At 45.1% G+C, this 15,046-nt stretch overlaps 1 protein-coding gene across 1 annotated transcript in view; it reads right to left on the bottom strand.

Annotated features, from left to right (window-relative positions):
- The window catches only part of side-III (sidestep III), a 33,737-nt gene extending 19,045 nt beyond the window's left edge, over window positions 1-14,692 (bottom strand). The window contains exons 1-2 of the mRNA XM_014363051.2: window positions 14,481-14,692; window positions 5,743-5,875 (exon numbers count right to left, since the gene is read on the bottom strand). Coding sequence (XP_014218537.2) covers window positions 5,743-5,875; window positions 14,481-14,631 — 284 coding nt within the window. The 5' untranslated portion in view covers window positions 14,632-14,692. The remainder of the gene's footprint in view (window positions 1-5,742; window positions 5,876-14,480) is intronic.
- Window positions 14,693-15,046: the final 354 nt, after the last annotated feature.

Below are 15,046 nucleotides of genomic sequence, written 5' to 3'. Positions count from 1 at the left end.
ATATATCTATCTATATATATATATGTCTCTTTCCGCACGTATGCGCGTACACAGCCATTAGAGAATCCAATGAAGAGCCAAAGTTGGCGAGTATATACACGTATAGAGGACAGAGACGCGGCCTAGCTCTAATTCCCTCATTCTTGGTATATTAGTTTTGAAGCGCCGGCAAAGACGATGACGACGACGGCTTTTCATTATCTAACTCCGTCTCGGGGCTTTGTTCGCCCGCTCGAAGGGAAAATCGAGGGAAACTCGCTCCTTGAAAATGTACTTTCCGTTAATCCAGGCAGGAACGACTTTGTTTGCCTCTTTTTTTTTCCCCCGCACCTATATATACGAGGGTAGGTGGGGTAGGTAGCGTAACGACGTTAATCGCCTTCCCGCCACCGTCGCTGCTGCCTCCACTGTACTGTCTCTTTAACTTTTTTTTTTTTTTTTTTTTTTCCCCGGAGCAAAGTTTGCAGCTCTCGGCTTGCTCCTCTACTCGCGTATTTCAGATTTCGATAGCCATCCAAAGAGAGCTTCGGATTAGGATCGATCGAGCGGATAATGACTTTTGCACGAGAGATAAACGCTGTTTTGCTCCATCCGAATACAATACATATATACCATTAGTTATTATAGAACCTGTTCCTATACACCTACGCGTGTTTATACGGTCAATATTTGTCCGCAGCGCGCGCGCGTGTGTGCCATCGGCATAATAAGTGTATAATCGTGTACGAGGGCGTGCCAAAACGTTGATTTTGATAGCTTATTAACACATGTATATGTGCGTGTATGATCCAGTACGGCTAATTGAAAAGCTCAGTCCAAATGATGTAAGACAGGGCTTGGGATTAAGGAGTCAAGAGGGTGTGCTTGTCCCGACGGGGCCCGGGGTCCTTTTAAACTTATTGCCCTGATTCCGTATGACAAGGGCCATTTTTTTTTTCTTTTTTTTTTTCGGGCCACCTCTTCTTCTTGTTTGTCTTGCTCGTGCTCGCAGTTTCCTCGACGGTGGAGTTAATTTGTAAAATTGAATCCTTTGCCTCGTTGGCCACTGCAGCGGCAGCGCGAGCTCTCGTGCTCATCACCCGCGTGTATAATATCCCCGGGAATGGGAGTATCGCGCTACCCCCCCCCCCTCACCCCGCTTTCAAAGGAATACGTCAAATATTAGCGCGAGCGCGCCTAGCAAAGTCCCTACGTCGTATATATATTTTTCAGTGCTGCGGATGGTAATCATTCCAACGAAATTGTTGCGCGTCTGATGTGAAAATTAATTAAATGTGTTTGGGGTGCAAGAGCGAGAATTTAAAAAAAAAAAAAAATTTTTTCTACTAATTCTTGAAATCGCGCAATAGAGACGCGTGTTTGTGGAAGTCATTTTGTAATTTTCGTTTGATCGGTTGGAAAAAAACAAATTGGCTCGCAGGGAATTCGCGTTCGCACTTTTGATCCGATTACCGTGGGGCTCCTTTAGATTGAAAAATAAATAAATTTGGAGCTTCGAGCAGCTTACTACGTCCAACGACAGGTGAAAATTATTACACCTTATTTTTTGCCAATCACGTAATGGAAGTATTTAAGTAGGTCCAAAGTATAAAATTAATATTTCCTCGATACTTTCCCCAATAATTTTCAAGACGTATACGAAAAAAAAAAAAAAAAATAGTATAGATAAAAAATACGTGTTGCGCAACCTCGTCCCATGTAAGCGTTCAAAAATATATCTGTGTAAACGCGAACTCCCAGTAGAACCACATTTATCCAGGGGAGTGAAAAATGTAAACCGACCGTCCTGTGAGGCAGTAGAGACCAAAAAAAAAAATAAAAAAATCCCCCGAGTATCCAGGGGCTCATCGAAAAAAGTAGTCGTACCGCGAAATAGTCAGCCATCAAACGTCCTCGTGATCTGACTTTTCTTCGGCTCGTCGTTTTTTTTTTTATTTTCCCCTCCGTAAAAAAGAAAAGGAAGGAAGAAAAAAAACACACGTTTCCTCCACTCCTCGAACAGAAGGAATGATCCGGCAGCTCGTACACTAACGATCTCAAAATCAACCCACTCGACCGCAAGCATCAGCAGCGGAGTGCACACACCTCACCGGAGCGGGCTTCAAAGATGCGCCTTAAAATTCACGCGCGTCTTCCTTTTGCAAACGTCGGAACTGGCGCGCGCCACCGCATCAAACGTCAAAGCGGATGAAAAAGTCGGCGCGCGGCTTGTACACATACATGTATACATATATATACCTGTACAAATACACACAGATAGACGACTAAGAGACAGGCAGACAGACAGGTAAGGTACAGTTTGCGGCGGAGCATCAGGTACATGCAAGTGGAAATTGAAGATCGAAGGGGGGCGGGGGGAGGAAAAAAGAAATAGCGGCACGGGCCGCACAATAAAAATACACGGGATCCATTTGATGAATGCACTTTGCGAAGGAAAAAAAAAAAAAAAGGATCATCACGTGTGGGTGTACGCGCGCTCGAGGGAGCGACGCGAGTTCGATGAATGGACGAGAAAGGGGGGAAAAAAAAGGGAGGCGATTTCGCCTTTGGCACGCGCTCTCGCTCCGAGCGATTCAACTGGTTGTAGGCGCGAGCGATCGAGGTGCATACACGACCTGCCCCACTGAGGGATGAAAAAAAAAAAAAAAAAAGAGAGAGAGGAGGCTGACACCGTATTTTCGACTGTACTGGTACGGAAAAAAAACGACGGGGGGTGGGGGATCGATTAATTTATTTTCAGCTCGGCTTTATTTAGTGCGCACCACTAGGTGCAGTGGAAATGCAGTCACAGGTGAGCGGGGGGTGTATATGGAGATGTAGGCAGCGTGGGACGCGCGGCGAGTAGTTTTATTTTCAAGCCGCGGGGGAGGATCGAGTGGCGCGCGCGAACTTTGAAATACCTATGAGCTTCGGGACCGCGTGTGCGTGCGTGCTCGGGGGGGACCGGGGCAGGGGGGGATTGATTGATTCGAGGTGATCTCTCCCTTGCGCTTGCGCTCGTGTGTATATATGCTGGTGCACGTACGGACCGGGGGGTTTGATTGGGACGGAAATAAAATGATGTATAAGTCGAGCTGTTGAATGATTTGACGATGGAAAAAAGCTCGGAAACGCGAGTGCTGTTTCTTCGGGTCGACGATCAATGTGCCCTACACGCGCTGCGGAATCAAATGCACGAAATTCTATTTCGAACTGGTCGGAGGAATGTATTCGTCATTCGGGATATTTTTTGGACGTATGGCAGATGGATTTTTTCCCCTAATTATTAAAATAGCGATGCGAAATTATTGGATTACTGTGGCTTCAAAAACTATCGCGCATTTTTCCCACGTAGGGGCTTTGAAAGACTCCCAAGGGGCACGATTCACCGGGAAAATATCCCCTTCGTTAAAGAACGAACGAGCAAAAGTCACATACCTACACAAATACGTACACGCTTGCTTTTGATTTCAATTTCATTCCCGACACGGCGCACGTATACACGCCCTACTCGATAATAATACACACATATCCACCCGGACAATAGCGAGTAATATCTCAGAGGCAGCGTCGGATGGGGTATAGAAAATTTCGCGCGTCACTATTCCAGCGGCAATGGCACTTCTCGGTATATACACCTGGACGCTCGGGGGGTAAAAATTGTTGTCGCAAATATCGATTTTATCGACTCTCCGAGGCGTAGTAAGGGGTGAGATGGGACACAGAAAAAAAAAAAAAAAAAAAAAAGAAAAAAAAAACATTGTCATAAAAATGTATAGCCGTCAAATCAGTATCGGCGTTCAAAGGTTGGAGGAAGAGAAGAAGGAAAATAAGATCGATGGGCGGGTGGGAAGAATGAATCGGCGCGCCGAGCACGAGGGGATGGGAGGCTATTTAAAAAAAAAGGAGAAAAAGTGTCTTCGAGGAGAACTTTCTTTATTTCCTTACTCCAATGGCTCACGTTATAGATATGTCCTTCGCTGCGGGATAATATATAATGTACGGCTTTACAGGTATACATATATATACATTTATAAACTCGAGGTCGCGATAAAATCCGTCTCCTCTTCCCGTATTATTACCGGCGGCGTCGTCGTTCTCGTCGAATATGCATCCACGGGGCACTTGTGCCTCTCCTGGGCTGGAAGGAGCCAGGAATCGCGCCAATTTTCAATCTCACTTTCGATCGCGACAAAAGGGAGCCTCTTCCTTTCTTTTTCCCCCTTTCTCACAAAAGCCAACGAGCTCCTCCAACAAGGTGGCTCGTCTTTCTTCCCTCCCCTTTTCGCGATGCTTATTATCTCCGTGCTGATGGGTGACCCAATGCTGTCACATGCATTTCACTCGTTTAACAGCCACCCCCTTGAAACGCATGGAAAAAAAGGTATCCCCGTCCCACATTGTCCGGGAAAGGTATGCCTATGCTTTGCCCCGACGAGGTGGAAAAACACAAGCTGGCTCGAATTCGGCGTCCTTCTCCGTGAAAATACGGCATAAGCCGGGATTATTAAGATTATGGCAAACATAACGCGAGTCGGGGGTAGAGCTCGGGCTCAAAGCCCTTCTAAATGCCCCGATTCGGTTCCATTTAATCAACTCCGTTTCCGCGAATCCTTGCGCGTAATGGATATATATACACGTGCAAGCGAGATTCCGCATAATCCAAATCGCCTGTCGTTCCTGTGCTTCCCGGAAAGCATTGCCCCCCCCCCACCTCCCTTGTAGGCGAAACAACACACTTCCCAGAATTGCGTTTCTCCCCGATGTGCTTTATTTGGTCGCTATTGTACGTAATAAAGCTCCGTCGCGGGAAACCCGGCCTCGTTGTAAACGGCACATACATATAATATATACGCGCCTCGTTGGGTATGCGCAGCTTTGCGCCAATATCGTGGATGTCGATCAAGCGCGATCGCACTGTCGTTAGAGAGTTTCCATCATCGGTACAATGTATACACCCGTCGGGGTGTATGTGGGTACAATCACAAAGTGGGGATACGCTGCAAAATTAATTTTATACCCTCTTACCCGATGAAGCCCTGGAACTTTTCATTTTTAATTATACAAAGCCCGAGTGTAAAAGCTTTTGCAAAAATGCTTTTTCCCTTTCGACTTGCGTGATATTAAAAGCGGGCGAGGCGTTTTTACGTCCGGTTGACGCTGCCGACGCGCTTTGCGAGTTTTCGCTGTATTTTCGTAGCAATTTCATGCTTTTTGGATTCACGCGAAAAATATCTAAAATTCGCCATTTAAGGCGCGACTAGTCCCATACATTACGTTTTTTTTCTGATTCCCTCAAATCAACGCCAAGTGCCATTTTTATATCCCTTTACAGAAAAAAAAAAAAAAAAAAAGATCCGAATAGTATTTCAAAGTTTGTAGCCTCTTGTCTGCAAAGTAGATAATCATTTTCTGATCCTATACATTGTTATAGACTGCTATAGGTAAGCGAATCAAGTCTGTTTATTAAGAATTTCAAAGGCTAATTTCAGCAAAAAATAACTCGATCTCGGACAGTCCGAGTTAATAAATAAAAAGGCCATCAATCTTTCGAGGAGACAGAAAAAAAAGAGGCGAAACGAGGATAGCTCAAATAGGTGGCCAAGGGTATCAGTGTAACCTCCTATGTAGCTGGGTAAGATGGATATGTATGAAAGAAATGGTGTTTATGGCACAAGAAGAAAATTCATGCGTGACGGATGGGCTTGTACTAATATATATATATATATATATATATATATATATACATCATTACATACGAACCTGTAAATTGGCTTGACGGATGTCTCTCGGAACCAGAGTACCATGTAAACGCGATCCTCCCGCGTGGCTGGCTCAATGTCACAGGGCAGGTACGCCGTGCGTCCCAGTACTGCGCTCACATCGTACGTCGTCACTGCACAGACATCAAAGGTTATACGTGGACGTATCAGTTACATGTGGCTAAAATATTGTTTTGTTTTTTGTTTTTTTTCCTTCTTTCGTTCAATCCAATGTACTCATCGATATAAATAAAATAGTCTCGAATACGTTTGTTTTTCCCCCATATTTACACAAACGTGTACGTGTACAAAAATTAGCTGATTGACAAAGTGTATACTGTAATCGCGTTAAGTGGAGTTGCGTGTTGACTTTTGTGTAAATATGAAAAGTTATTTCTCTTGATTGACATTCGTTGAACAATAACAACAACAAACAACTGCATGGAAAGTTTAGAGTGTATTAGCGTAGATATATAAATTGTTTTTTTTCGAGGACAATTTGTAGATTAGGTAATACGTGTATCGTTGCTCTGTTTTACAAGAAATACAAACAATAAGCCGTAAATTGTCGCGTATAAATTAAAAAACAAAAAAGTTTTTCATTAATTGCTTGAACATCATGTGTTTTTTCGAATCAGTCGTGCCATGTACGTTTGGCTGACGAAACTCTGGTCGTACTACTGCGCACATCAAAAGTCCGATCGATGTGTGCGTTATACACAATTAAAAATAATTCTCAATCAATCGTAGCACTAATTTAATATTATTCACGCATGAATATTATGATTGGTTATTTAAGATATTTCTATTAAGGATAAATGGGTCGTTTCGATATTTTATTGTCAATTAGCAGCAATTTCGGAGCGGATATTCCATTATGAATTTGTCGCTCGATTCTTGAGTGTGTATTTATATTATATTAATATAGTAATATCGAGCGATTCATTTTACCTCGCCGCTATTTTTGTCGTTAAAATTAAATAACGACAGAAAAGTCGGTAATTGCCTTTACTCATGAAACCAATGCGTTATAATTCCATTAGCCGATACAATATAAACGGCAGATACCGCAAGGAGAAGAGCCATCGTTTTTGCTATTAAATAAATGGCCGGCTATGTACTATTTTCTCAATTAAAGTTCCAGAAGTGCTGTGTACATATATATATATACGTCAGTGTTTATCCAAGTTACAAGCCGTTCATCGGAAATTCCAGAACTTCCGAGCCTGACCGCGAGCGCGTGCACCGGTGGAGGGGGGGAGGGTAAGGGAGGTGCACTATTTACCGATTTTAAATATTTAACCAGCAGAAATTAAACTCAAATTATCAACGCGGCGATGTAGAAAGAAGAAGAAGATAAAAAAAAAAAAAAAAAAACACACAAGTTCAATATCCAAAGTTTGCGCGCCAGGGTGATATTTTAGCAAAACAATTTTCCCGCCTCTCGTAGCGTGTACACGTACATCGAATAAAAGCAGGGGTCGTTGGATATATGATTGAACATATAGTTGCGCGCTATCGAATCGCGCGGCGGCAGTTTGGTGATATTTTTCAATCACACACGTAGACGAAACAACCGAGAGAGTCTCGCGTAATGAAATAGCAATCAAAACCGCTGGCCTTTATTTGCCGCGCGTGGCTGGTTTTTAAATATACGCAACCCACCCCCGACCCCCCTTAGCCCCACACTCGCTGACGCAGCTCCCGCGCAAAGTACATCCAATGTGGGGCTTAAGAGAGGAGAAAATAAAATCGCATCTCGTCTTATTTAATTTGCAAGACGAGGATAATACGCGGAACAAGAGCGCGCGGGGGATAATCCCCCTGCGAAGGTAAAGGTGGGGGGGGGAGGTAGCTCGGCGTGTAATCAAGAGCCTCTGCATGATTTATCGCGAATTTCGGTCTGCCGCTCCGCCCTGCAGTCAGCCTCATTTCAGCTTGACTCCTTGACTCCTCCGAAGGAGGATCTCGGAAAACGCTGGAGCCGTTAAATTTGATTTATGTTTACCGGGGTGGGGGGCTTTGAAAGCGAGCTTACATCGTTAAATACATAATAGCTGAAATAACGCGCCTTGATGGGCTGCTGCTGCTGCGGGGTGTAGGCTTATTGTTATTCTACTCTCTCTCTCTCTCTCTTTTCCACGCTTATAACAACAACAACAAGACCCCGAGGCGCGGCCTCGTACAGCAGTGCACGGGGGAAAACTTTGTCCGTTTGTTTGTTTGTTAATCAGTGCATGAAACTTTGTTACGCGCTTATAAAGTTTATTCGGTCGGGTGTACGAAAAAAAAACAGAATTTGAAAAAAAAAAAAAAAAAAATAGTACAAGGGGTACATAGAGCACGCGTGTGTTTGGGGGGGGGGGAAGGGACGAATTGAATTTGATCCGGAGGAAGGATGAAATTTTAATGAGGAGCCCGTGAAGGGCTCTAGCTCTCCGTACGCGGGCTATACACACATTGAATGGGAATCAAAGTGGGTGGGCTTTCGTAATTAATTGTTACACGGTGCCAAGGAAAAAAACAAGCTCTCATCCTCGAGCCGGACCTCGTGTGTGCTCGTGGCAAATGGATGATCATTAATATGGTGATGCATGGAATTTCAATGTCATGAATGCTAATTTGATTAATTTATATATATATATAAGTGTACAACGGGGATTTAATGACACCGTGTTTTGGACACACGCGAGTTTTTTTTGTAATGCCCGTGGCTGAGTTGAACATGCAAATTATTATGTTTGGCAAACGTGGGGTACAGGGGGACACGTAGGGTGTAATTATTTATTTATTTGAAAAGCCTCAAAGACGTGCAAAATTAATCATCCCCCCAACGAACGGAAGGGAGGGAGGGGGGGATTGGCCCTGTTTTTGGATTTAAACATTAAAACAACGTTCCGAGTGATTTGACCCGCACATATTATTGCTACGCACGTATAAAATTGAAAGTTTGGCAGAACACCCGATGCCTCGTAATCATTTATTCATACAGCGTTTTGGGGAATTATTGGGGGGACCAACGCAAATCCACGCACTTCGGTTAAGGGCTGACTTGTTTTTTCGGCTGCACCCGCTCGAGAGAAAAAACACACTCCTGGAGAAAAGGGAATAATCGTGTTCCCAAGGGCCCACTTTTGGATTACTTTCAAGTGGTGGAGGGGGGTGGGGGGAGAGGAACCAACACAATGGAAAGTTTATACAGCGCATTTTGATTATTATTCTTTTTCAACGCCCGCGCGCAACCACTCAAAATATCGGCTGTATTAGCGAAGCCGAGGATGGTGCTGTTGGCGGGGAGGGGCTGTTCATTGAAAGCTTAAAAATAACCAATTAAAATTTACAAGCGCCGCGCCGTTAGTCGAAAATTACTCTCTCACGGAGGAGTATAAGCAACAGCTCATAAAGCCGTAATTGCTCGCGACGCTCTTACTTTTCCTTCTCTCTCTCTCTCTAGGCTTTCCGACTCCTTGAAACTGCAAACGAGGCAAGGAAAGGCAGTGCGCAAATATAACCGCGAGGGGCCTTGATTACAAATACTCGCGCAGTACACCTGTACACCGAATAATTGAATCGCCTTCACGCGAATCATTTTACAAACGGAGATACCGCGCGAATAAGTTGCATAAGCACCTCTACCCTATATATATATATATATTATTGAAATAGCCATGCCCTGTAAACACGTGATGTTGTACTATGGATAATGTCTCGGTAACGGAGTGTGTTGGGTTATACACGTATGAAGATTCACGCGAGTGGGTATATTACACGTAAACACCCCTGTATACTTGGTCGAGGTGTATTGGTAGCGCGTGTCAAGAGTTAAGCACCTGTACTCCGGTGCAGGGCCAGTGGATTAGTGTCCGTCGCGCTGCACCAACAGTTTATACACGCACACATACACGACCCCCATTGCATCGTATCACCGTGTATTGTTTATACACACACACACACGCATGTATACGTACTTCGAACACAGGAGGAATTGGGGGTGGGGTGGGGGGGTAGGGCTAAAGTAGGCAGTTTGTATCTATACAACAGCAGCCTGTAGCTTCCAGCGCGAGAATTCCATTCACACACACTCGCGTGCATTGAATAATGTATACTATAGGTGATGGCTCCTCTTCGAAACCTCCGCGCGGGTATACTATATATACATATAAGAGTGAGTGTTTGGACGTATACACGTATACACGCGAGGCGAATCTCTCGAGTTATCGATTATAAATTAATATATGGGGTTATAGTATACACGAGGTGCACTGCAGGTACTTGAACAACGAGATAGCCAACATCAACGGAGTTACCTAGTATACATATTATGTACCCTTATATACCATATATTTATGTACGCGCAAAGAGAAAGAGAGAGAGAGAGGGTGGCTCCGATTTCCCGGAGTTTCCGAGATTTCTCGCGTTTTATAAATTCATGAAGCCGAGAGAGTCGCCGTACAGTTATGACCTTAACGGGGCAGTGAGAAGGGAAAAGGGTAAGTATATATAACTGGCCTGCCCGGAGAGAAAGAAGATATACAGAAGAGGCTTAGAGCTATAAATGTACGTATACACGTGATACGTGTGTGGGTGAAACGGTAGGCAATTCGTTAGAAGGGTGTATATATATAAGTAGACGGACGTGTCAAGGGGGCCCCCGGCTCTGGAGGAAAATTTTCGTTGACGGGCTCTAAAGAGCTTCCTCCTCCTCCTCCTGCCAACTGAGAAGTGGGAATTTACACGGGTTACCGTCCCTTTTCTCCCTCTCCTCTTTCTCTCCTTAGCTCGGGCTAAAGTGATACACGAAACGCGAGAGTATATACGTGTGTATATAAGTAAGAGTCATCTCTGCCCCCCCTCCCTCCCACGGCTCGTATTTCACTTTAATTTTCTAACGCCTCCACTCGTCTGAAGGGCCGCTGCCACCCTATAGCCGTTTTTCTCGTTAGCCAAAGTAAATATGGACGAAAATAGCCGCTCTCGAGTCTCCGATACCCAATAAACCTCCTCCTCCTCCTCCTCCTCTCTATTTCTATGTTTTTACCCCCGTGGGTTTATTATACCACGTGCTCGTTTATTTGATGGCAATCGTGTATGATACGTTTGTGTACACAAAGGGGTAATCGAAACTTTGCCGCGTACCGTATTACAAGCGTATGTACCTACATTTCGCAGCGCTAATTGTGCGATACATACATACATATATATCCTCCTAGTCCTGTAATCATAGGATTCTCGTCGAAATTTCGCGCAAGGAGCGTCGTTGCGTTTTAATTTCGGTATCGCATCGCGTGTCCCTGTATGATAGGTATGTATACACGTATATTACACATAGGCACGACAATTACACATCGTATCGATGAATTACGGGGTACGTACACCTGTTGCGAGCCTCCTCCACCTTTTGTTTTGCGTTTAGCCAAGGTTGATAAATATTTTAAAACCGCGTACAGGTATACGTGTACACACGTCCCTCTCTTTCTATCCGCGGCCCCGTAATTTCTGCCACCCCGTTATTTCAAAAAGTGTACAAATATACGTACATACGTGTATGTATATATGAGCGCGTGCGGTGTACGGGAGGGGGGGGCACTTGTTATAGACACACGCGTTACGTGTATACACCCACCAAGTACGAGTTTATGAATATGCATGAGACTCGTGTACACATGAATATTTCAACAAGGGGGTGACAAGGGGCGCCCCTCATCCGCGCACTTTTCCCGTAAATAATATATACATATATATATATATATATTTTGAATTCAAACCCAAGCATGTAATACAATGTATGTATATAAACGTGTGTGTGTGTGTGTCATTGCTTGTAACGGGATTTAAAGCGCGCGACTTTGCTTGCTTATATATACATGTGTGTGGGTGTATTAATTGCCTCGGCGTGAAAAAGTTTTAATTAATTTTTCAAGCCACGTTTAAATGCTGATAAGGAGGGGGTTAATGCGAAAGCTACTGCGATCGCATACAGGAGGGGGTTGTAAAAATTTTTAAACTTGCCCTCGAGTTTGAGAATGTCGCCTTTTGACGATGTTTAAAGGGAATCTGCAGGGTGAATTAGAACTAAATTTGTTGCTGTGATTGATGACAATACATTTCGTTCTTATAGGTGTTGGAAGAAGAAAATGTTTTTTTTTTTTTTTTAAACTTTGATAATGGAGTGTTCGGATATTGGGGGGGTACCGTAGAAACGAAGTTTGGGTAAAAAAGGTCTCGAAACTTTTTTCGTTTTCGTAGAGTTGACGAAGAAATTTCTAAAAGTACCCAAACGGTGTAAAAATTTATGCGATATTTATACGGAAACGTGAATTTTTACACGATTTTCCGACGCGTGTTTGCATAAACAACGGGACCCGATTTTCACAAATCTTCGTGTAAAATCTTCCGAGGAGGCCTCCAAATCTCTCGAAAAGCGGAAAGTTTTAATACCTTTACTCCGTTTTTCATCGTTTTTATTACTCAAAATACTCTGTTATAAAACGCCACTCGATCAATTATATTACACCAAAAAAAATATGTATATATACGTTTGCACGTCAAAGGAATAACTTATCCGGATTCAAAAGTAATACCCTCGGCCCGTAGGTACGGCGAAATTATCCCTGCTCCCGCCCGGCATCCCTGAAAATTGAGAGCTCTCAAAGCAGTCGGCGCTTATATTAATCGCAATTAGCCGTTCGGCGGGTGAATTACCACTCGTACCCGTATATATATACATAATGTGTAATTTATGCAAAAGCTCCCGCGCGCGTTAAACCCGTAGTGTCGAGGGGCCGAAAGGGGAAGAGTAAGATACATATATATGTATATATAAGAAAGAGAAAAAAAAACGAATCACGACAGACAGCCACTGCTGTATTATTAGTTGCTCGGCCGCAGACGAGGACATGTACATACCTACACTCGGGGTTTCAGACCACATCGTGCATTCGTAACGCGTACGGTATCCCTAAACGCGTCAAAGCCGCGGGTCTCTCGTTAATGCACGTACGCGTCTCTCGGGAATATAGTACGCGCGTTTCAGCTCGTGCGGCCTTTCGACCGAGCAAAAGTAGCTCGGGGGAGGGGAGAAAAAAAAAAAAAAAAAAAAAAAAGAGCGAATGCATCCTGCGGCGGGGACTCGTGGGATTGCTGACCCACAGCGGCGTGTAACCGAAGCATTGTTTTCAAGGAGCCCGACGGAGCACTGTCGCTCGTGATACCCCCCACCTTTTCGCTCCTTCAATGTAAATTTTTCACCCCCCCCCCACCCCTGCCAGGCATCCTGGAGCGACGACAAATTTTTTTTTGCTGTTCGCGGTTTCTTCTCTCCGGAGCTCATTTCTCATTTGTCGCGCGTCGCACCTACACAGTTTGTATTGTACACCGCGAAACAATGTGACTTCATTGCGGGCTCCCCGTGGCAATAAACGTAACGATGGCAATAATAATAATAATAACAACGGCGACGATTTTGCACTGGTCGCCCGGGCGTGCACACAAAGGGACATCGAGTAACGCGCGTCCGCTACGATAAATAATTTTCGGGTGCCAAAGAGCCCGTCGGGGCGTGATAATCGCGATCGGTGCATTTGAAAAAACGGGACGGTTGAGAAGGAAAGAAAAAAAAAAAAAAAAAAAAAAGGGCCCTGGCCATTCAGTTTGGGAAATTGCGTTTTCCATCGCTCGGGCGAGATAAACGCCCACGGCGTCGGCGACGTTTTATTCCTCCTCCTCGAAAGGGGGGGAGAGCTCTCAAAATGTAAATGCAGGTTGTTTTGCCGCCGCGGTCTTCGGGCGTGCAATTTAAAACGTATTTACGAGGCGCGACCAATTAAACTCAGGGGGGTTTTATTTTATATTTTTCTTTCCTTTCGTCTTCTTTTTTTTTTCCAACCCGTGTTAAACTCCATGTGTGAGCCGAAAATTTGGGGAAGGGAGGGCCTGATAGCCGTTAAAATCTCAGTGGGGGGAAGGGAGAAAAAACGCGGCGTGTAGAGCGGAAGCATGCACTCTGCTCGCATCCTGAAATTCGAGGGGGGAGGAGGAGGAAAAAAAAAAAAGAAAAAAAAAAAAAGAAAGGTGTCGAAGGGAGAGCGTGACATCGGTTGGAACAAAATCCCGTGCATGTACCCAATGGGTGTAAAGACCATCGGGGACAGGAGTGGGTATATATACATATACACTATATAATATGTATATACGTACATCATCGAAAATTTGCTAATGTTCCGTGTAAACACGATTCGCGGAGAGTAGTGCAAATGAAAGGATCTCCACAGGGTCGCGGTGTCGGTGGTGTCGGTGGTTATATTGTCCACAGAGGTGTAGAGAGGGATGAGCTACAGCCGAGAGAACAGGCCCCCCTGCGCGGCCATTGTCCTCTCTCTCTCTCGCTCACTCCATCTCGCTGCGCTCTTTCATCCTACCTACCTCCATTCCACGTGTGTATATACATGTACGTGTACGTTGCCGTGCACTCGATTCCCGTGTACGTATACATGCAACCCACCACCCTCTCTCTCGCGAACACGCATACACCCACCCCCTCGCATCCTAACCTCCTCTCGCAATCGATAGCACCTTCTTCCTCTTTCGCCCTCTCCTCCTTTCTATTATTTATTTTTTTTTTTTCTACTACCTTTTGCTCCACGCGTTCTTTCACACCACAACCCCCCCTCTACACCCCCCGAATGGCGATTCCCCGCGAATTTCAAGAAAAAAAATAGGTATGGAACTAGTCGCGTGTACCTGTGTCGTCGTCCCGGTCCCAAGTGTCGTCGGTGGGTGATGAGGCGGCCACAGCGAGGGAACCGGCAGTTCTGGCGGCAACGATAGCGATAACGGTAACAGCGGCCACGATCGGAAGGGTGGCCATGCCGGCGGTCCCCCTCCTCCTCATCCCTATGCTGTTGAGCTACGGCCGCGCCAGTAGCCGGCAAGTTCCAGCCCGACCTCCTCCTCCTCCTGGTCGTCCTCGTCGTACTGCAGCTGTCGATTTCTGCCTCGCGCATAACCGAAGCACAGCCACCGGGCAGCTGTGTGTCTCGCCCCCCACCGGCACTTTTTTGGTTTTTCCTCCACTTGCTCGGTTATTCAACGTACAAGCCAAAAGTTTGGAGAATAACCCGGGACGAAGAGACCATCGGCTCGCCGCATTTTCCCGAGAGAGGAGGGAGAACACCAAGGTGTTGCAAATCTCACGCTCCGTGTGCTCCCGTACCGAGACTGGATGGGAAGGGGGGCTGATTATAGCTGCTGGCCCTAGATTGCCTCGCAACACCACGTACGGTAAAACAAAACAAAAAACAAAAAAA

The sequence above is a fragment of the Copidosoma floridanum genome, unplaced genomic scaffold (assembly GCF_036245765.1).
Source record: "Copidosoma floridanum isolate Cflo_tuat_1 unplaced genomic scaffold, Cflo_Japanese_pri ptg000013l, whole genome shotgun sequence".
Lineage (NCBI taxonomy): Eukaryota > Metazoa > Arthropoda > Insecta > Hymenoptera > Encyrtidae > Copidosoma > Copidosoma floridanum.
Note: the sequence above shows the minus strand (reverse complement) of the source record. Positions and strands in the feature narration are given on the sequence as shown.